Raw genomic sequence first — 20,799 nt, 5'->3', positions numbered from 1 at the left:
AATTCGGCAGCAGGTAGTAAATGCGAACGCTTTTCATTAAGACTCTAGACTCTGTTGCTTAATGCCGGGCCGTGTTTTCATTATCCTGACTAGTTCACTGTGAACTATGCCGAAGCAGTCTATCTCCTGGCTCTGTTTCTGTAGCTCCCGCACGCGTTTTGTAAACCGTTCATCTTCCAGCACGCGTTCAACGGCTCCTCTAACCTGCTCAACTGATGGCTTCGCGCAGCCAAGGTCGACTCCGATCCCGGACCAAGCTACTCGCCGCGAGTTTTCCGTTTTATCCATTCCTTCGCCCGCGACTACCATAGGGACCCCATTCGCAATACCGTGGTTCACGGCGCCGAACCCCCCGTTATGTACCCATACGTCAGCGTGGGCCAGTACCGCATCGTATGAAATGTAGTCAGCAATACGAACGTTAGGCGGAATCTCAATATCGACACCGTAGCTAGATAGATTGGCGTCCTTCCACCCGAGTATGGCAATAACTAGCACGTCCGACCGGTTGGCGAAGGCATGCAGTGTAGGTACGATCAGATCGTAGGGGTTGATCTCTACGGTACCTTGCGCGACGACGATAATCTTCTTTTTTGCGGTGTGACCCGGGTCTGAGGGTAGAAGGGTAGAAAGGGAGGTATTGGATGCGAGTTCAGACCACCAGGGGAAGTTAGGAATTTTGCTATTACGAGCAGGAGTAGGAGAAGAGGGTTGAGCTCCGAATTTGCTGCTCGGCGGCGGGCCTTGCACTAGCCCTGCAAACTTGAAGGTAGGAGGCCAGTCACTGCGTGGATATTCAAACCCAGGGACGCCCAGCTGTAGGATAGTATTATGGCACAGATAGTTTGCGCCCGAGAGGAACATCTCGCGGACGGTATGACTGGCACCCGTCTCGCGCATCTTAGTACTTAGTAGTGCGGTCAGGTAGCTAGCTTTGCGCTCCCAACTCCTTTCCCAGAGATTTGCATTACGCACGCGGCCATCTGGTGACGAGTCGAAGGGGAAGGGATACCCAACAGGCGGTAAGTCGACACTACGGATCGCGGGTATAGTCACCGAGACGCACAATGATCCTAACAGAATTTCTTCCAATCTTAAATCATGAGGAAGTGATGCGCCATAGAACAGCGGTAAGATACCATAGAAGAATGCCTCGGCTAATAAGATAATCTTGCGCTCTGGATCGCGAGTCCGCAGCGCTCTCAAGGCGTCCACAAAGCAGGACCATTGCGTAGGAAGAGGATCGAGACACTGATTACGCAGATCAACCAGCACGCGGTCAGCCCAGTGCAGTGCTGCGTATTTAGGAAAAGGCGGGCTTTCATAGTATGCCTTATCGTCGAGGTCGGCATCTGCTCGTAAAGGCAAAAAGACAGCGCCGGCCGCTTCTATACCTCGACGGTGCGCGGTCGGTCCTAGGAAGAAGGTCTCCCAACCTAACGCGTGAAGGGCTGCAGCTATGCGTATCAGGGGGGAGAGGTGTCCGGTTAAGGAGTGGCAGACGATTAGCACAAAGGGACGGTGTATTTCGGCTTGAATCGGCTTCGGGTCCGTCATCATGAGTTTCCGTGTTTCCGCCTGCGTTCGGCTTCGAAATAGAATGGACCTAAATAAGCTTACCTTAGGTAGGTACCTAATAGACCCTAAGTTTTACACTAATCAGGTAACTCAGATGCTAAAAGGTTAAACACCACCTTCCCATAAAGTACTTTCCTTTAAGGTGTGTTGCTGTACTTTATTGTTAGGTCTGATACCTAACGGACCTTAAGTACAATTCTATTGCGCGTGGCTGGGGAGCTGACTAAGCCCCCCTTTTATCTGAACTTTGGTGGATATACATAAGTATTGCTACCTAACCTACCTACATAATAGGTATGTAGTATAAAAGCATTATTAAATATTTTCTTAGTATCCTTTCAATGGATTGGAAATGCCTAACAAGGGACTTATTAAAGAAGTAGTGCGGTATACAATCCCTTGTTTTAGGGGTCCTTGAAGGCTGTTTCGATTTATTAATATTATATATTTTAGAAACTTTGGAGATCTTTTACGCTAGCTTTTGAGGGCCAAGGAGGCGCCCAAAAGGCTTGCGTGAACTACCTACTTGTGGCCTTCGGTGATCATCTTATTCTTAGTACCTATGGGTTTACGTAAATAATACGCTTTTTATAGGTCTCTTTACATCAAATGCATTGTCCCGAGAACTGATTATTGTTCATACCTAAAACGTAGCCCTCCTTATGGCTATCTTTGTATGCTATAATACCTTTCTTCCTTTCGATAAGTTCTACAATGAACTCGAGTCAAACTTATGATACAAATTGGCTACGGTGTCCGTCCATAGCTTCATGTTCTCCGGCACTTAGACGGTATGATCAGAGAGGGCAAGAATCAGAATAGTTCCTTGTTCTTGGTAACCCCTTCAGTAGCGATTTCTACTTGTATTGTCCAACTTAGGTCTTCAATTGAAGGCTGAAATTCAAGAAACTAAAGAGAATGGCGCAATATAAAGGAGCTGAGCTCGAAGACGATGAAATAGTTGCACTATATTTTGATCTGGACGGAGCTTCCTGCACATCCGACTTAGACTCCAGTTATGATCCATCTCAAGATCCTAGTAAGTTTGTTAAAGACGTAGCGGGCTCTACGACTACCGATAATAATGAAGATAGTGGGTATACATCAGAACCATGGCAAAATTTGGAACACATGAACTTTTCCGGCGGTAGTGGTTGCTATGTGTGGCCAGAAAGCCCGTACATAATGATGGGCTCAGAAGGGCCATCAGCCAGGGAGGTTTACGGAAGTCTTGGAATCAGATGGGATAATTGCTTCACAGCTCGGGGAGATACTAGGTGCGTTGAGAAGGAGTACCGCTTTCCTAGCGAATATGCTGGGATTGACTGGATACAACTGATCCAAGAAGCTTACCAGGTATCGCATTAGAATGGTGATGTGTTCGTTTATCGGTCTCTGCTTAACGGTTCATCGATCCTACCTTACTATCTAACAAATATCTATATATATCTTACCTACCTAGGTAGGTAGGTATGTAATTAGTACATATAAAATAAAAATGAGCTTCACAGGTGGGACGACTCCATAGCCTGAAAGGTACATGTGATAAAAATGAAAGATTTTGGTGGCAACACAGTTCTAATAGCTTTGCATTTTAGCAGGATGAATATTACCCGTTCCAAGAGTGAGTTAGGAATTTAACTTGAGCCAGACCTCTAGATAGACATGGGATCATCAAGTCTCGGGGTAATAGCAACATATTTGCTGACAGATTACCTTGAGAATTTGCTTTTTGACAGTCCATGACAATGTTATAAGTAGGTACGCATCAATTGGTTGCTGCATTGTCACTCTTGCGTAAAATACCTGCGTGATGTGAGGCTGGGCTACAGGGTGATAATGATTGCCTATTAAAACTACTAATATATAGTCCTACATAATAAACTACTATCTTAAGGATGTCTTACAATACGCGGTAAGCTGGTTTCTTCTCGTAACCGGCGTCCTGTGTTGTGCTAACGTAAGACTTGATAATACACACTACCACGTAAGATATATCCGCATCATGAATCTCGTGCCAAAGGCGTAAGGGATAGTCGGATGAGAACGACGTGAGCTGACAGCTGAGTCAGTGCACCGCGTGAACCCCATCGGAGTACCATAGATACATGTAGAGCTTGTCACGAGGTGGAACCAAACAATGAGGAAACAGCTTTGTTGTTCCGCGAGGAGCTCTGATCTATCTACGAGGATCTGTATTTATACATAGGTACTGAACATGGCCTTTGTCCTAGATGTCTCATCTAGAATCCCGACAGAGCTATAAGTACCGAGGCATATGTCTCTCGGATAGTTAGCATCGTCTGAAGTGCAAAGAAAATATTCGGAGATTTACCCTGAGAACGATGGCAACTATAACGGGTATCAGTGGTAACCAATATATCCCAGGAGCAAAGGAATACGATGAGGTCAAGTATCAGTACGCTACATCAACTTATGGCAAGGAACGCGACCTCAACCCAGGACTAATTGTCCAACCCAAGACAAAGGAGGATATCGCACTAGCCCTCAAGTATGCTAAAGAGAAGAAAATCGCGGTGGCCATCAAGACAGGCGGTCACCAATATAGTGGAGCTTCGTCAACGAGCGCTCCAAATATCCAGCTGGACCTAGAGCATTCATTTAGGGGTCCGGAGGATCGAGCTATCTTCGAGAAAGATGGAAAGGCGTATGCTCGCACTAGCGTTAGCTGGAGCCTCGGTGAATTCAACGCATGGGTTACGGAACATAATCTGTTTGTACCTCATGGGCAATGCACTGAGGTCCATGTCGGCGGACACGTACAGACTGGAGGTAATATCCCTTTTGTTGAAAGTCAATATGAAATCTGCAGTTTTTCAAAACATCACTTACTAATGGACAATAGGTTACGGTCAACTGGGCCGTAGTTTCGGTTTATTTGGGGACCACATACTGTCTCTCGAGATCGTAGACACCGACGGAAATTTCAAGGAAATCACCAAATCCACTGACCCGGACCTCTTTTGGGCTTTCTTGGGTGGCAGTCCCGGTAACCTTGGGGTCTTGACTCATTTCACCATTCAAATGCATCGTGATCGAGACTATAACGGTTCTAGGGGTATGAAGGCCATGTACTTCTACGACACGGAAACCTTGAAACGTCTAGTTGATATCCTTGTTGAGATGTCTGACGATGATAACTTTCCTCGTAACTACGACCTCTGTATCAGCGTGCTTAGCTCGGCATTTCCTCTACTCGATCTATGCCCTGGGATAGACGAGTGGATGGCACGGAAGCACCCAGAGTACTACGGCGAAAATGGCCTGATTGCGTGGCCGCGTACCATTGTCGTCTTTGCGCAGTGGGTGCCGTTCGAAAGTGGTGACATGTGCGACAATTCGTGGTTCGATCGTATTAAGGAGGGTTCCGACTGGATCCTTGGTAACAGCAATGTCGAGGAGAAGCCCATGTCGCAGCTCACTGGTGACTGGATCTTCCGTAACGTGCGCGAATTCGAGCACCCATATGTCAAGCGCACTTACACTACTCGTTCGCACACGCTTGCCAAAGACGGCTGGGCCGACTGGGTTGTCAACCGTATCGATTCTATCATTCGACCCGAACACAACCGGTGCTGGCTGTCGGCACAGCTACAGTGTTTCGGTGGGAAGAACTCTATGTTCACACGAAATGCAGGAAACGGTACGGCGTACAGCTGGCGAGACACGAGTATCTTGTGCACAATGGATTGCTTCCACAGCGACGAAACCAAAACGCGAGCCGAAGACTGGCAAAAAGTGAACGACGAGGAGGCCATCGGCCCTAACGGTATCTTTTCTAAACAGGACCGCCGCGTGCTCTGGGGCTCATACGGAAATTGGGATTTGGATGCTGTGTGGAACTGTTACTATGAGGACAGGGTCAAGTACGACAAACTTCGTGAGATTAGAAAGAGAGCTGATCCGTATGGGATCTTCACGCCAAATCCATTTTCTGTCAAGAGAGCAGAATAATTTATTTATTTATTTTTAGGATTGAGCAGTTGACTGGAGGCAACGAGATCTCCAGGCCTATAAGGATGGTGGGTAATATGCTCGCGTCCAGCAATACGTACCTAAGATACTATTATCTATTATAACACTCTCTATTCATACATTTGACAACTTTTATATAAGGCCCGAACTCCAGGTGTGGCGGTATTACTTTTTGCTGTTATGTATACCAACTTCATATACACTATTAGGAGAATAAATTAAAACAAGCTCGGGTATCTAGTACCCCTTTATATCTATGCTGCCCTGAAATGTTCTATACCTACTGTAACTCTATCATACGTCTAGGCCTATAAGTCTACCACCCTTTTAACCCTATGTTATTCATCTAAGTCCATCCAATCCTAAATAGTTTGTATCCGCTCTCATCTCCGCGTCCAACACCACGGCGCTTTTCAACACCCTCCATGTTCAGAATTGCGAGATGTCGGTTGTCCGAGGTTTTGGAGTATGATCCGTTGAAGGCGGCTTCGACGGAGTCAATCACAGCCTCGAAGCGGCCATTCGGGCGTATGGTCATGAGTAGCCAGAACACACCCTTAGGTGCGAGCAGGCGGGTCGCGCAGTTTCGAAGCCACATAGCGTGCTCAGGTGCGTATACCACGTCGGTCGCTACCAGCATGTCCGCTAACAAGTCGAGCGGTGCTTCCAAGATAGGGGCGGACCAATCGAGGAAGCATGTCTCTACGCTTGCCCGGTTAAGCTCAATATTAGACTGTAGATTCTCAAGAACAGCCGGATGATAGTCTGTTGCTATCAAGGTGGCATCAGATACACCGAAGTGAGGTAGCGCTTTAGCAAGAACAAGACTGACTAGTCCCGTCCCGGCACCAAGCTCGATGATACGCGGAGACGAGCCGAGGGTTTCTCGACTAAGTTCAAGCCGGCCCGGTGACGAACATAACAGGTCGGAGAAAACAATGGATGCACCCCAACTCTGTAGGCCAACATCGGTGTGATCTGTGGTGGTTTGTGGCGCATCATTGAGTCGCACGTCTATCGAGACCTTTTCACGGACACTAGACTCCTTCAACCTAGGAGAACCCTGATTGGAGAATAGCGATAATTCGAAAGAAAAATCTCGTGTAATTCCGGAATCATCTTCGTCATCCTCGTCTGCAAGTTTGGTGAATGAAGCAAGAATGAAGGAAGCTTTATCAACCGTCTGCTCGCGCTCGCGCTCGTCTTCGTCACTCAGGGGCAGCTCTTCCGCGTTGGCGATTAAAGTCGTCAACCAGCGGATAGCGAAGTTGCGCTCGAAGGCATCTGCACGTAACTCGTCAAGATCATATTCCGAATCTATATCATCCTCGGAGACGTAGCCAGAGTCGGCCGGTTGGACCAGCAAATCATCACGAGCCTTCCCATGTTCGAGTTGCGACTTAACTGCCCGTGGTAATGAGACGGGGCAGTACAGCTCGTAAAGGTTATCTATAGCCGAGAATATTTGTTCCTTATTGAGTGTAATCAACGAACGTAAAGGCGGCAGGCTGCTCGTAGGAGACAGCAGATGACCCGCTGGGCTCATTGGAGTCCTCGGTCAGACTCGCGGTCAGTCTCCGGGGTCGATGACCTGACGAATGAAAAAAGAGAAAAACATGAACATGGGATAATGAGCGACTAGTGAGGGTTTTATAAACTAGGGAGAAAAAAAAGTGAGATGGATTATTACGTCGGGGCCTAGAACGGGCAGAACGGAGTGGATCTCGAATAAGACCCGCTTGCCACATAATTTTTGATACTATCGTGAAAAGTCTCGGCGATAGCGGTGAATGCAACAAACCCCTGACTCGCCGTTTCCCATGTGCTTCTTCAGTAAGATCTCGTAGTTAGATTTATACCAGCGATATTTTAATAATACCTTTTATAAATTCAAGACCTCTTTATAAATTCGAATCGATAGTTACATTTCTAAATGTTTTGTTCTGGACATTGTCAGTCTCCATGATGGATGCATCCCATCATATTCGTGGGTATGTATACCCCTCAATGCATCAAAAAAGTACCTATCTAACCTACCTAGGTATATATTAGAAACTGAACTACCGGTTAAGTACCCATTATAATAGGATAGATAACCTATTGCCCCTACCTCTTCGTGTAATAATAAGACTGTTCAATGGTGTTTTATTTTTTATTAACTACCTATACTTCCATACAGACCTAAGCTACCCGTACCCAATCGTTTCCTTCTCAATCAACTCGCGATATCAGGCTCTCTACAGGAATATAACAATTCTCTCTCACTATTTACCCACCCATCACAGTTATGGTATGGACGTAACGAAGCTTGCCTTTCTCGACTCGGAACTCGTGGCTGTCCGGGACAGTCGCAAAATCGATGAAGACATCGACAGCACCGAGAGTCTCATCAATGACATAACGACGGTTGCTTAGGTTGACTCCTGTAAATCGAGCGTTAATGATCTATCAAAGCCCATCCTTATTCTAAACAGATATGACCTACCATTGGGAACACCGACATCGCATCTATCGTCGGCGGATCCCGAACCAGTGTACGCGCCACCCTCAAGACGTGCGCAAGGGTGTCCCCAAGGGACTTGCACAGTCTTGTCGTTGAAGAGGTCGGCGTATGCATCGGCTGCGGCCTGGATCACCTCGCGGCTGTCGCGCTGGTCCTCCGGGATTGGATCCCATTTCTCCTGGGATGCCCAGTAGAGGGTACCGGTGGCGTTGAAAAGCCAGTCTCCCTGATCAGTAACGAGAGAGCTGATATTGGCGATCTTTCCGTCCGCGAAGCGCAGTTGCGTGCCTATGACGTACGGGTGCGCCTTGTCTGTGACAACGATCTCGGTGTATGTTGCACATTGGGTGGTGTCGTGGAGACTGCGGTTGAAGTCAATATTGAGCGGGTGAGACAGTATTCCAGTCTTGATATCAGCCGTCTTAAATGCTTCCAAGTAGACCACTGTGTCGGCTAGAGGAGCTACCGCGTCGGGTGTTCCCGCAGTCTGTGCTGCAAGGAGACTGTCAGTAGCAGCAATGAGGTCTTCGCGGGTGCATTGTGCTACGGCTTGAGCTGCAAGAAGCCCTAGAGCGGTGAGGGTGAGTCTCAACATCTTCAATCTTGCCTATGGGAACTGGTACTAAATCAAAGCGAAGGGGAAACTTGAGATGACTGCATTTCTTACATTTGGGATGAGTCGGGGTAGCTCCTCCTAAATATAAATTATTACATGATGTCAAAACCGGTAAAGAAGATGATACTGTCGTACTCGAAGAGAATAGCCATATGAACTTTATGTGGGGTTGGTTCGGCAATTCCATATAGCTGGAAGATCATCATCCGCCCATCAAGTCTAGAAACCATACAATAGCACCTAATAGAAGTCGTTGCCACTTTCGTCACCTCGATTAAGACCCAACTTAATTTTAACGAACACCATTACTTAATATCTTCCAAGAAGTGCCTATAGTTTTATATTCTTCTAGGGGAGAAGCATGTATGGGAATAGCCAAAGTTATATTATATACCCGGTAGCCGGGAAAGATCCATATTCATGATTAGGTAGTTTACCTCTATTTCAAATAACTCAAGGTGATTAATCCGTTTATGGATCCGAATAATTACCTATCTATGTGGTTGTATTTCTCGTATAGTCTTGGTATAACCGGTTCACATAATAGTAGCATACCTCTTCAACTGAAAGGAGTGGTTATCCTAAGTACCTAAGATACTCATGTTTGACGTTTGAACAGCCTAAATAATAATACATATGTGGTCTAAGTTAGCTTCTAAAAATCTAATGACCTTTTTAAATAGCATTGCAAGAAGATTCGTATTCTTTTTTATATTACTTACTATCTTTAAATGAGCATTAAGACAATTTAGTTGGGGTTCCTAGACTGCTTTCTATTTCTCTTGAGAGTCCACCATTATTTTTCTTTCCTTAATTCTTCGAGATATTTTTGAGCAAAGACTGTTATAAATTCTTCCTGGGTTTAAACTCGTGAAATATATTGGGTTGCCGTCAGACATATTTGATTATCTCAATTCTTAAGTGCTGTGCTAGAAAGGACAGCAGAAAGTTGATCAACAATGCTCACTAATCCAAACGCCTCTTCTAGAATATAACGTGTTTTCCACCACAAACAAGTGAATCTTTCGACAATAGAGACCTCGAAGAAATAGACAACTCAAAATATCACCCAAATCTAGAAGTACTACTGTATAATAATCCGTAATGAACGAGTTAAGGCAAACTAGGATTTTACTACGTTAACTGCTATAATAATAGAAACGAAAGGGTTCTCGAAGATGCCAGTAATTGCGCCAATGAGGCCCGTGTGAGGGTGATCGGTCAGAAGACGTTGGCTAGGGGCGAAGTTGAGGAGTAGATACACGATCTGTCAAGTCCTTCATACGAGGAATCCATTCGTTCTATGGGAATGGAAGAGATGGGTTAAGCTGGAGGTAGACAAAACAGGACACAAGCTCCAGCTGTGCGACGGAGGACTGCATCGGGGAAAGTTAAGCTTGCGAATATGAAGGGTATCACGTCAATCAATGAATTATTGAGTAAGAAGCGTGAGGCGGGCATGTCATTCGAGGATTAATTCGCAGCACTCAACCGTGACCCCAGACGGCATTGTCGGTTCCAACGCCTTCGAAGACGAGACAATGCCCGGCTGCGACGTTGTGCGCGGCTGGATTAGAAAGTTACTCGAAGTCAATATCATGAACAAGACTGGATTTTCTCGAGTTATAGGGCGCAGTACAAATATCCTGAACACTTTCTTCGGACAGACTGAGCCCAAAAGTGGACAGAGTAGTTTCGTCTATCACAACACTTGGACATGGTTGAAGCGACACCAATCAGCAAAGTTAGCAAAGCCAAATATGAAGAAGAAACAGCCAGAAAAAGCTAATTCTACGAGGTCAAGCACTGACAGGTCGAATTCGAAGATGTCATCAGTGACAATTTCACATCCGGACATTAACCACATCTACTTGGACAATAAAGAGACAGCGTGTGGAACTAATGCGACGAGCTCCGACAGAAGGTCAATGCGCATCTGGAGACTCCGGGAGTAGCACAGGCCCAATCCTGTCGTGATCTGTATGCACAGCTTAATGCGCTCATAATTTTGAGCGTACAGTCAAAACAACTTAACGACTTCCGTCGTGGCCACGGTGCCAAAATAGGAACTAATAACACCGTGTTCTAGGTTCGTTGGATCAGCAAGCTCGAGCCCTTACTTTCACTTCGATCGTTACGACCGCACCGTTTCGATGCCCATATACTTTGAACATGATTTGAGAAGGGGTCTTGAATCACGCTCGGTTGGTTCGAGAGAACTTAATGTTGGCTAAGTTCGCAGCTTCATCTATTTGGCCATGTCAGAGTTGGGCAAATTTCCGATCGCAAGATCATATCTTCCATTATTCCAAGGCCCATTTTCCATTATCTAATGATCTAATGAAATGAATTACATTCTATGAACGTATCTCGGGTTAGAATTACCTGCAATTATTACATCCGTCTCCCCCCTATATACTAGGTACGACACGAGAAAGAAAAAGGTGCTCCATCTTCACATTTCTAGGTCGCCTTTAACCCTACCATTGTTAAGATCCTATGGTAATACCGGAGTCCCACTGCAGTAAGAGCAGCCGCGATGACCGCTCCGATACAGGCTGATAGACTGTAGTAGCCATGATTCCTTGATAACGCATTCTTTGATTTCCCCCCTTTGTCAATAGGATGGTGGACGTAAGGTATTTGCACGTTTTTGGTATTGGACTTCTCCTCCAACCAATCTAGGATAGGAGCTCTGGAGACGACTGGTCCGTATATGCGGTTTGTGCTGTATATTCCGAAGTTGGTGTAAGGGATGATGTATTTGGTCATGATTTTATCCATTGGGCTGAGCCATGCGTAAGATCGAGCCCGACGCATAGACATGGCATGAACTATTGGCTCCTCCTTTCCCCGCTCCTCCTGGTAGTTGGCGAACAGCGCTTCTAAGGCTTTTGTATCCGGTGACCGAGTAGTTTCGAGCAAGCGTCGGAGCTTATTCACGAGGACAACTACATCGGCTAAACCGCTATTATACCCTAATCCGGCGTGAGGCTCCAGTTTCCGAATAGCATCACTCACGAGGACGATGCGATTCCAATACCATTTGTCTACACGACCCTCCTCCAGGTTGATCATACCAAAGTTTCCATTCTGTAGACCGAAAACATCGCGCACTCTTACACCGGGAGCGGCATACAGATGTCCCCATCTCTTTATGACCTCCTCCTTATCCTTTTCGGTATATTTGATGCGTTCTGAAGTAGGTTTATCAAGCGCTTCATACACGCCAAACCATACTAGAGAGTTGCCAGTGAGGAGCTGAGTCGACACACGTCCTGACGCGCATTCGTGATTTACATTCTTTGGCAATGTCGGCGGGATAGGCATGCTTCCAAAGACCATCTTGTACGTGGTGACGTAGGGACTCTTGGGTGTTTCTGATATGCTAGGAGCTGCTCTGCCCTCCTCCATCGCCTGCATGCATTGGCGAACCCTACTGTGAACGCCATCTACACCTATCACAATAGAGCCCCTTTCCACGGTGCCGTCGGCACACTCGACGAGCACTCCATCATCTGACACGTTCACTTTGACAACGTGCTTCTTGACCCTGATTCGTGCTTTCGCACTGTCAGGTAGGCTTTGATATAAGGCTTCAACAAAGAGCGGGCGATGAACAACCTTGATTCCGTACCCGTGGCTAGATCACAATAGTTGTAAGCTCAGTTTCATACTCACTACCTTGGTTCTGTATTGGCATACTTTTGTTCGATCAACTCTCCGACGTTCCACGATAGTAATATGGATCCATCGTCGGCAGACATACTAACTCCATGGTCGACAGGGTTGAGGACGGGCTCTAATGTATCTTGCAGGTCTAACTGGTCGAAAATGCGAAGTGTCGGCGGCCACAAGCTCAGGAGCGAACCAAGCTCGGGTGTCAAAATCTCATGTCGTTCAAGTATAACGAAGTCGATGTCCGTTTTGGATAAGATATGTGCTGCAGTGAGACCCACGAGTCCCCCTCCAACAATTACGATCCGAAACGGTTTCTCTATGGTAGCCATATTCGAACCCGGCTATCATTCGTACTCCGGGTATAAACAAAACGACTTACGGCCGATTGGAGATGATCCCCGCAGGTCGTATTCGAAACGTTCTAGGAGTAGACTCCTCTCCAAAAGCTGGTGTTGAAAGTAACAAGATCCCTGTCGAACGCGATGATCAAGTGGATATCGTACGAAAATGGTGAGGGCCGATTTAGCAAATAGCCTAGCGGATTACATACCTTAGGTAGGTTAGGTAGTTATTATCCCTTTATATATACCTTATATATAAGTTTTGAGATATACCTACGTAGTGGTGGCTTATTCTAATCGCTTAAGATGATTCGGATAATCCGGAGCTCAGTTATGAGATCAGGAATTATTTACCTATCATGGACATTTTCATAACACCATCATTATATCAAGTCCTTCTAAGTCCGGCTGAGTTTATTCCGATGATGCTATCGGTCAAGATGGTATAACGAGTTCAACCTCTCGCGTCACTGTGACTGCGATTCCTTGCTTGGGTCGCTGCCTATTGGCAACAATGTAATGGCCTTTAGCCTCCCTTAACTGTAGTTTAGCTAACCCCTGAAGGCCTCCACGGACGCTATCCGCTTCGTATCCCTTGGCGCGAAGCACGCTAGTCGCCACGCGAGAACTGTCGCCGTCGTAACAGAGGATCAGAATCCGCTTGCCCTGTAATAGCGAAGCTACCTCGCTACACGGTGCTCGAAAATACTCATCTATCTTCAACCACAGCGCTTCGAGTACGGCAGGATCTGAAAATGGACTTGCGGTCGATGAATCCACAAATGGTAAATTGACGGAGCCGGGCAGGCTGAACTCTCCGAAAGCTACGGGCTGACGGATATCAATAATAACCGCATCATCTTTGAGAGCAATGGCTTCACTCAGACCATTTTGATTTGCTGCCTCTTGTAGAATGCCGGACAACATCTCCTCTTTGGTCGCTACTCTCCTCGTTTCCAAAAACAGGGGAAGAACGGTTGTGGCATCTTTCTCCCATGCCTCGTCATAACGGTAAAGATCGACTTTAGTTAGTGCCTGGTCTTCGGGTTAGTGCTGCTATTGTTTCTCGTCGTGTTCACCCGTACCTCGTTCTTGATGGAAGGGAAATACTCCGAACCCAACTTATCAAAGTACTCGTTGATGTATTGATAAGGTAGATCACAGCAAAGGAACACACAATGGATTTCCCCATCCTCGCCTGCGTACTTCGATAGCGTTCCTGCGGCCTTTTGCTTCCCAATGAACTGGAATAAGCCCCGCAGATTGAAACCTGAAGAAGGGCCACACACGATGCCTTGGCGGCACATGTCTAGCGACAAGGAGAACGAGTCGTGTGAGCCAACTTCCTCGATATGATCCACTGCTGATTTCCAAGGAAACTCCACTGGCGCAAGAAGAGCAAACGAACGAGGACCTGGGACCCTATCACCGGGCGCGGTGCACACTCTACTAGTCGTCAGTAGGCCTGTCGCCAAACGAATTAGATCAGAAGCGTGCAAACCCTAAACGGAAGACTGAGGACTTCGACTCCTTAAAGTACATCCCTAATCCCGTCATAGTACCTAAAATCTATTAGTTAGATAATGGTGACCATTGTAGCGTTTTCAGCATAACTTACCAGAAGTACCCATGCCAGCACATATCAAATTTATCTCTGGAAGTTGCCTGAGAATTTGGGGTCCTGTCCATCTAACGTGTGCTTTCCAGTTCTATCATCAGTTAGTCTTTGCTAATAGGTATAGAGAAGTATACTGTAGGTTAGGTTACATCGTCATTCTCATATTGATTTGGGTTGATGATCGACTCATTATCTTCGGCCATCCTCTCAGCTGCCCTGATCCCTCCACGCTCATCGGTGGGCTCTGGTTGAGATGGGCCTCCAAAGAGAGTACTGGTGCAAGGTCAATCAAAGAGGATATTAGGAGAGCTAGGGGTCAACTTACATATCAAGACCGAAAAACTGCATCAGTCGTAACTTGGCTACGCTAGTCTTGTTGCTCAAAAAAGCACGAACATCAGGAACGCCGTGGAAAACTCTGGAGACGAGGGACATCGATATTACAGTCGAGCCCGAGCTGTATTCGATGATGGTCTTGGTCTTCCCCGGCACTACGCTCTTCTCTAGAAGGTTTAATGCTAACACAACGTTAATATTGAAACATGTACGTGATATTATACCGATGGCTCACCCGGCATGGCCTTTACATTGTTGGCTGGATGCATCGTCATCATTTTGGCGTATATCCTCACGCCATCACGTCGATAGGGGTTAAGTTGGTCTGGGATCTCCACGAGAGGCAGAGGAGGAGCTGAATCCGGGTCGAAATAATCCTGGACCGAGTTCGCGCCCTTGTAGACGTTGAGGAAGTTGTTGTTGTTCGACATGGTCGATTGTCTTTGTTCCTTTCCTATGAAGGTTCATGGGCCACACTGAAAAGCCTAGAGGTGCAACTAATACGAGGAGCAGGATATATATATATATATATACCTAGGTAAGTACGCTCGTTACCTGGGCTTTTATTACGGGGGGTTTAGATATGCCGAACTGACGATTTAGGGTCAGTTTTGATATCACATAGTCGCATCCACATCTCTAGGGGCGTCACAACCTGTATCCAGATTAATAGGTACCTGGAGGCCTAAAGGGATCTTGCTTGAGCAGATATTCTCCCCTGGTGCATGACGCGGACGCGGCAGTCTAGACTATTTCCTCCCTCGGTCGTCAACAAGGTCTCTTTAACAGGTTTCTTGGCTCATGGCGGATCGGCATGTCGCGAACGTCGCTGACATTGACGCGAAGAGGTTTCATAAATGATTAACATCCAATCTTCTTCGGCACACACGAGCAAGTAAACTTCGAGAACCCCATACTTAGTGTCCTCATTCCTGGATAGTCGTTACATAGGTTGCAATATAGCGTCGATCCTTGTACGAGGCACTTTGAGGTCGTTTCCAACCAATCAGACCGTCGAGCCTGACCCTGGTCATGTCTGTGTGTGCATGGCACGGTGATAGGTTAAACCTTAGTTTAGGTAGTATCAGGGAAGAATCATATATCCCATAACCTGGGCTAAATGTACAATACCTAAGGTAAACTTATACGTGAAGCTTTGCGTGATGTGTTTTAATTTTTACAGTCCGAATTTGTAAGCCTGCGCGCTTTGAATAACTCAAAACGTAGTCTCTGTAGGATCTTTCCATTTTTTAATAATAATAATTATTATTATTCCTTCTTTCGCTAACCTGGCTGGCCTACTTTCAGACATCTTAGCTCTCTCGTTCCACCGCCTTTTGATCTTAGAGTGGAAATCCGGGGACTTATACTCTACCAATCTTTCTATATTGCTGGTAACTGAGTAACGTTATACCCAACACGCATTTTTGACGGCCTAGACTCTTATTACTTTAAATACCGGCAGGTGTATACTGGCATATCGGGTTTGCTTCGAAGTAGATCGCTTGATGAAGACCTTTTTCGTCCTTCTGGTGGATTTTTTTACCTTGTAGATCTCTTAGCCGCCATCAAGGTATATCTTCGTCGCCCGCTCACTACGTGATTCCATGACAAAATAAATCCTCGATCGAGTTGCACTTTAAAGCAAATATCCCACGCACTTGCAACTAGTGATGCAGAAGGTTGCAATGGGAGACCGATCCCAACCCGACGATGTTGCTAATGTCACCATTGGGGGAGAAACTACAGTATTCACAGAGTCCAAGGGTGGCTCAGAAAGCGGTGCCAAAGCAGGCCATGTCTTCAACGAGCAGACCAATTATGTCCCTAGAAGGACCATCATCACGGTAAATATCGCCAAAGCAGAGACACCTCCATGATATTTAGGTGCTAACTGGTTCAAGATATTCCTCGCATGTGCCAGTGTCGACCTATTAGCTCTTATGGACCAAACCACGTTAGCTGCAAGCTTATATATCATCGCTGACGCGCTGAAGTCAACCGACCAAGCGTCGTGGATTGCTAGTGGATATTTCATGTAAGTACTTGCTGTACAATATGGATTATATCGGTATGAAATTATCGACGTTGATTATGAGGCTAAACACTCTACCAGAACATCAACTGTAGGACAGCTTTTATATGGGCGGCTTTCAGACATCTGGTCTCGCAAAGTGATCCTACTCATCGGCTTAGCTATCTTCTTCGTTGGCTCCTTGGCGTCATCTCTTTCCCAGACTGTAACTCAGCTGATCATTTTCCGTTGCTTCACCGGCATCGGCGGAGGTGGACTGATGACCATAGCTCAGACCATTGTTAGCGACGTAGTGCCTTTAAGGGAAAGGGGGAAATACCAAGGGATCCTGGTGGGTAGATTTAGCACCCCTCGTCCTTGGTCTCTATACCTGACTGTTTTCTTAGGGAGCAGTTGTTGCTATTGCTAATGGAATCGGTCCCGTCGTTGGCGGGGCCCTCTCCTCTATCTCGGAAGACTCTTGGCGGTGGATATTTCGTTTGAATTTGCCTCTCACCCTGTTGACCACTTGCTGCGTTGTATTCATTATGCCGCTAAAGAAAGTGGAGGGGAACTGGAAATTGTAAGAGAAGGCCATACTCTTCTTAGTATCGTCATGTGCTAAACAATATCTCTAGAAAATTGAAAGCTGTCGACTTTCTCGGTATCATCCTTACTCTAGCTGGTGTTACCGTCCTGATGCTGGGATTGACATGGGGTGGTTCTGAATACCCATGGGGTTCCGCTGCTGTAATCACCACCTTGATTCTCGGGTTCGTACTCTGTGTAGCCTTTATTCTGTGGCAATGGCGCGGGCCACGATATCCTTTAGTACCCTGTAAGCTCATCCCATCCAGTGACTATTCGCATCTGCATGTTGCATGTATCTAACAGTTGACTTAGTACATATATTCAAGTCTAAGATCGTTAATGGCGCGTGCCTCACTATGGCTATCAACGGCTGGAACTTCGTCGTTCAAGTCTACTACGTCCCTACGTTCTATCAGCTCGCCTATGGGTACTCTGCCACCAAGGCTGGCGCTATGCTGCTTCCAATTACGCTCATACAGACGCTTAGTAGCACGCTATCGGGTCTAGTGGTTCACTGGGTTGGCAGGTATCGCGAATGTATCTTGTTTGGGTGGGTTTGCTGGGCTATTGGTCTCGGGCTGATGTCAACACTAGACGAAAACTCAGGGCTCGGGAAACAGATAGGGTATTCTATCATCATTGGAGTAGGGGTTGGCAATACACTTCAGCCGTGAGTTCTGGGTACCCTTATTCGCATGAAATCATTGAAACTAACGCCTGATATACAGAGCTCTAATAGCCTGTCAAGCTGGAGTTGAGAGGCGAGACATGGCCGTTGTTACGTCTTTTAGAAAGTGAGAATCCCTATTGTTATTAACTAGAACCTTTTCTAACCAACATCTTCCAGCTTCGTACGAAACCTTGGAGGAACATTGGGTCTTGCTATCTGTGGCACCCTACTGTAAGCAATTATTCCCAAGGTTCATAATTAGCTCTTTTTTGACTGACCCGGTTCTATAGGAATAACATTCTAGCAAGTTCCATTTCATCGCTAGATATTGACGGTGCCGACTTCAAGGATCTCCTCAACGGCCCGCAATCTTACTTGTCGTCTTTGCCTCTTGATGAGGCGTTAAGGATCCGCTCAGTCCTCATTCCTGCGTACCGCCATGGGTTTAGGGTGATATTCCTTGTAGGAGCATCTCTGGCTGCTTTTGCATTCGTCATTGCTTGGTTTATGATGCCACAAGTTGAACTAAGCCGTCCTGATGATGAAAAACTGAAAGAAGAGGGCCGAAGACAGCAAACGGCAAAGCAGAGCACCCCAACCCCTTAATGATATCGTGATGACCATCACAATTATTAATCCTAGATTTACTATAATAAGGCGGCTTAAAGCTATAAGACAATATAAAATCTAATATTTACAAGTTTGCCGTTCGGCTCATAAGACTTTAGCTTCTATTTAATCAAATTAGAGTGATATCTTGAAGTTGCCAAAGTCCTTTCCTTTGTCCTTCGATCATGTCTAGATCAATAAGCTCTGGTACCCAACAGCAAGAGACAAACCGATATAACTCTCTGGACTGACCAACAGGTCGTAGTATGTAAGGTACTGCAGAACCTACTAATACGCACAATTTATCTCCAATGTGGACATCTCGGTTTGCCCCCGTACTTCCCATTAAACCCGATGCTGTAATGAAAGGCTTGCGGAAGTTACAATGAATTCCCAACTTTGAGTTAAAGTCTACAATTGCGCGTACTATTAAAGGGCCATCTTTCATCAATGGTACTCTTCTGTTACGATTAGTTAGCAGGTCGTAGTTTTCGCTCATCTCGGTCTTATCCCCCGGTAGCTCATGAAAGAGTGCGCACTTCCAGGCCTTACGCCGATCAGTTTTCGTTGTGAATTTTTTGCGTGCACAATCTTGGCGTTCCATCTCGTCTTCCCATTCAATAAGTCGTGTGCGACAGACTCTTATTGAGTCATTGAGAGTTGCGATTTGAGATGTACCTGGTTTGAAGCTTTTGCCTGTGTGCTGGATACTTGGTGTAAAGACGTATCCTTTGATCGTGACTCGACGTAAATCAACCGAGAAATGAGGTGGGTTTGGAGGTGGTTGTATCCCCTTTAGCTCGTGGACTTGCATGTAGGTCATAATGCCGGTCGAAAGCTTCGAAGCTGTATCACCCTCTAATGCGGAGGTCCATGTCGATGCCCACGATGGTAAACCCTCCATAGGACCTACCACAGAACAGAGAGCATGGGACAGCAAACCACCCTTAAATAGGAAAATGCTCAAGTCCCTAAACATATCCGCAACTGGTTTTGTATAGTCGACTTCGAGCAATTTTTCGTTTTGCGCATCGCCTTTCAACAGCCCAAGGATTCCATACAACCTGTCCCTGGGCTCAGTCTTCTCGAAGAAGCGAGTCTGCCAGAGTAAATCAGCTAGTTCGAGGTGGATTGGCTGGCGATGTCTGTCTTGAGGCCTAGCAGTGCGAACCCGTATCCAACATCTCTGCATGTTATCCGCTCTCGATGCGCCGCTCAACCGCCAAATATGAGTGTTCTGGCCAAGTTGAAGCCTACGCAGAGCATCTACGGCTCCCAGAACTCGATCCCAATCTATCAACCGGTCTCCGTAAACCACCGTCGCAGACTTTGCCAGAATAATTTCTTGAAGCATCCAGACACGGTTGAACCATGGTTGGAAGAAAAACTTATGCAGTAATTCTATTCCGTATAGTGAATTGCTCATTTTCACCATTATCGTGGCTGCGGCTTCGGGATCTTGGGAATTTGTATCAGCCAATAAGTTCAGTAGGTCGATTGTCTTGTCAGAGACGCATTCGCCTCGAATAAAAGTATCTGGACCTAACCACACAATGACATGTCCGGCTTGGCTATAGATTTTACCCATTCGACCGACCTCTTGGTTTCGCTCTTGAACATTAGCTTGGTCGATACATAACGCATCCACCCAAATAAGCCTCGTTCTGTCTCGAAGTCGTAATGCACGCAGGGCAGCCTCAAGGTTTCTTGTGACCTGGAATGGTTTCTTATTAAGGGTGATAAAAGCTGTGCTGGTAGCGTCGCCCCATACATATGAGAGAGCTTCGTATTCATGACTGTCTATATTTTCAATAAAGGGGAAATTCTCGACAGTGCATTCAACATTTCCGCCTTCCTCTCCTTGGTATATTGTTACTAGGCGGATTTGAGAGCCGTCTATAGGGAGTGGTTCATAAGTATTGGTGTTTGTTGATTTTTCCATTGTCTTATCCGCAGTAAAGAGAAAAGATTTTGAGGACATGTAATTTGCAACACTGTAGTTGTTGTGACAGGGTCGTAGTTCGAATCTTTTAAACTCTGTGCACAGCCTAACCTGACAGCCTACAAGAATGCCTATTGCTCAGAGGGTTACATGCTTCTACCAACCCCTCACTCTTACTCGCAACATCAAATAAGAAGAGACTTCACAGCCTCTTTTTCGCGGCATAAGCTCGGCTTTTACCGTCCACGGGATTAGATACTTAGGTATCTAGGTACCTTACTTAGCATTTATAGGTTAGGTACCT

The 20,799-nt window shown here is 46.2% G+C and overlaps 9 protein-coding genes across 9 annotated transcripts; 3 read left to right on the top strand and 6 right to left on the bottom strand.

Annotated features, from left to right (window-relative positions):
• Positions 1–31: 31 nt before the first annotated feature.
• F4813DRAFT_372792 (glycosyltransferase family 1 protein) lies at positions 32–1,725 on the bottom strand. Its single transcript, XM_049244738.1, has one exon. It carries the CDS (start codon positions 1,558–1,560, stop codon positions 37–39), a length of 1,524 nt encoding a protein of 507 aa, XP_049095979.1. The 5' UTR covers positions 1,561–1,725; the 3' UTR covers positions 32–36.
• Positions 1,726–2,496: 771 nt separating this feature from the next.
• Positions 2,497–2,946, top strand: F4813DRAFT_393165 (uncharacterized protein; the record flags this gene model as incomplete). Its single annotated transcript, XM_049247380.1, has 1 exon — positions 2,497–2,946. The coding sequence occupies one exon, from the start codon at positions 2,497–2,499 to the stop codon at positions 2,944–2,946; it is 450 nt and encodes a 149-aa protein (XP_049095978.1).
• Positions 2,947–3,830: 884 nt separating this feature from the next.
• F4813DRAFT_239500 (FAD-binding domain-containing protein) lies at positions 3,831–5,758 on the top strand. Its single transcript, XM_049240001.1, has 2 exons — positions 3,831–4,371; positions 4,445–5,758. Exons 1-2 carry the CDS (start codon positions 3,924–3,926, stop codon positions 5,551–5,553), a joined length of 1,557 nt encoding a protein of 518 aa, XP_049095977.1. The 5' UTR covers positions 3,831–3,923; the 3' UTR covers positions 5,554–5,758.
• Positions 5,759–5,920: 162 nt separating this feature from the next.
• On the bottom strand, positions 5,921–7,120 carry F4813DRAFT_382942 (putative methyltransferase-domain-containing protein; the record flags this gene model as incomplete). The annotated part of the gene is made up of 1 exon (XM_049245874.1): positions 5,921–7,120. The coding sequence occupies one exon, from the start codon at positions 7,118–7,120 to the stop codon at positions 5,921–5,923; it is 1,200 nt and encodes a 399-aa protein (XP_049095976.1).
• A 342-nt stretch (positions 7,121–7,462) lies between these two features.
• On the bottom strand, positions 7,463–8,845 carry F4813DRAFT_372790 (uncharacterized protein). Its single transcript, XM_049244737.1, has 3 exons — positions 8,060–8,845; positions 7,620–7,997; positions 7,463–7,569 (listed from the first exon to the last, which is right to left on the bottom strand). Exons 1-2 carry the CDS (start codon positions 8,670–8,672, stop codon positions 7,843–7,845), a joined length of 768 nt encoding a protein of 255 aa, XP_049095975.1. The 5' UTR covers positions 8,673–8,845; the 3' UTR covers positions 7,463–7,569; positions 7,620–7,842.
• Positions 8,846–11,190: 2,345 nt separating this feature from the next.
• On the bottom strand, positions 11,191–12,703 carry F4813DRAFT_382940 (putative monooxygenase; the record flags this gene model as incomplete). Its single annotated transcript, XM_049245873.1, has 3 exons — positions 11,191–11,251; positions 11,287–12,336; positions 12,429–12,703. The coding sequence occupies 3 exons, from the start codon at positions 12,701–12,703 to the stop codon at positions 11,191–11,193; spliced, it is 1,386 nt and encodes a 461-aa protein (XP_049095974.1).
• Positions 12,704–13,150: 447 nt separating this feature from the next.
• F4813DRAFT_393159 (tryptophan synthase beta subunit-like PLP-dependent enzyme) lies at positions 13,151–15,100 on the bottom strand (the record flags this gene model as incomplete). The annotated part of the gene is made up of 7 exons (XM_049247379.1): positions 13,151–13,750; positions 13,801–14,161; positions 14,217–14,277; positions 14,334–14,424; positions 14,483–14,606; positions 14,659–14,851; positions 14,905–15,100. 7 exons carry the CDS (start codon positions 15,098–15,100, stop codon positions 13,151–13,153), a joined length of 1,626 nt encoding a protein of 541 aa, XP_049095973.1.
• Positions 15,101–15,810: 710 nt separating this feature from the next.
• F4813DRAFT_372781 (MFS general substrate transporter) lies at positions 15,811–18,646 on the top strand. Its single transcript, XM_049244736.1, has 10 exons — positions 15,811–16,063; positions 16,135–16,516; positions 16,574–16,707; positions 16,786–17,035; positions 17,091–17,266; positions 17,322–17,521; positions 17,587–17,944; positions 18,003–18,068; positions 18,122–18,175; positions 18,235–18,646. Exons 2-10 carry the CDS (start codon positions 16,343–16,345, stop codon positions 18,548–18,550), a joined length of 1,728 nt encoding a protein of 575 aa, XP_049095972.1. The 5' UTR covers positions 15,811–16,063; positions 16,135–16,342; the 3' UTR covers positions 18,551–18,646.
• F4813DRAFT_372779 (heterokaryon incompatibility protein-domain-containing protein) lies at positions 18,647–20,626 on the bottom strand. The gene has a single exon (XM_049244735.1). The coding sequence runs from the start codon at positions 20,532–20,534 to the stop codon at positions 18,684–18,686; it is 1,851 nt and encodes a 616-aa protein (XP_049095971.1). The 5' UTR covers positions 20,535–20,626; the 3' UTR covers positions 18,647–18,683.
• Positions 20,627–20,799: the final 173 nt, after the last annotated feature.

The sequence above is a fragment of the Daldinia decipiens genome (genome assembly GCF_022478715.1).
Source record: "Daldinia decipiens strain CBS 113046 unplaced genomic scaffold F4813scaffold_41, whole genome shotgun sequence".
NCBI lineage: Eukaryota > Fungi > Ascomycota > Sordariomycetes > Xylariales > Hypoxylaceae > Daldinia > Daldinia decipiens.
The sequence above is the reverse complement of the archived record's forward strand: the minus strand, read 5'-3'. Positions and strand labels throughout refer to the sequence as shown.

What these genes read in the sequence shown, in the direction of transcription:
- F4813DRAFT_372792 (XM_049244738.1), bottom strand. Translation starts at nt 1,560, where the DNA reads ATGATGACGGACCCGAAGCCGATTCAAGCCGAAATACACCGTCCCTTT.
- F4813DRAFT_239500 (XM_049240001.1), top strand. Translation starts at nt 3,924, where the DNA reads ATGGCAACTATAACGGGTATCAGTGGTAACCAATATATCCCAGGAGCA. An exon ending in CGGACACGTACAGACTGGAG is followed by an intron (nt 4,372 to 4,444) that starts GTAATATCCCTT and finishes AATGGACAATAG; the next exon opens with GTTACGGTCAACTGGGCCGT.
- F4813DRAFT_372790 (XM_049244737.1), bottom strand. Translation starts at nt 8,672, where the DNA reads ATGTTGAGACTCACCCTCACCGCTCTAGGGCTTCTTGCAGCTCAAGCC. An exon ending in CGATGTCGGTGTTCCCAATG is followed by an intron (nt 7,998 to 8,059) that starts GTAGGTCATATC and finishes CTCGATTTACAG; the next exon opens with GAGTCAACCTAAGCAACCGT.
- F4813DRAFT_372781 (XM_049244736.1), top strand. Translation starts at nt 16,343, where the DNA reads ATGCAGAAGGTTGCAATGGGAGACCGATCCCAACCCGACGATGTTGCT. An exon ending in ACGATATCCTTTAGTACCCT is followed by an intron (nt 17,522 to 17,586) that starts GTAAGCTCATCC and finishes CAGTTGACTTAG; the next exon opens with TACATATATTCAAGTCTAAG. An exon ending in GTTGTTACGTCTTTTAGAAA is followed by an intron (nt 18,069 to 18,121) that starts GTGAGAATCCCT and finishes AACATCTTCCAG; the next exon opens with CTTCGTACGAAACCTTGGAG.
- F4813DRAFT_372779 (XM_049244735.1), bottom strand. Translation starts at nt 20,534, where the DNA reads ATGTCCTCAAAATCTTTTCTCTTTACTGCGGATAAGACAATGGAAAAA.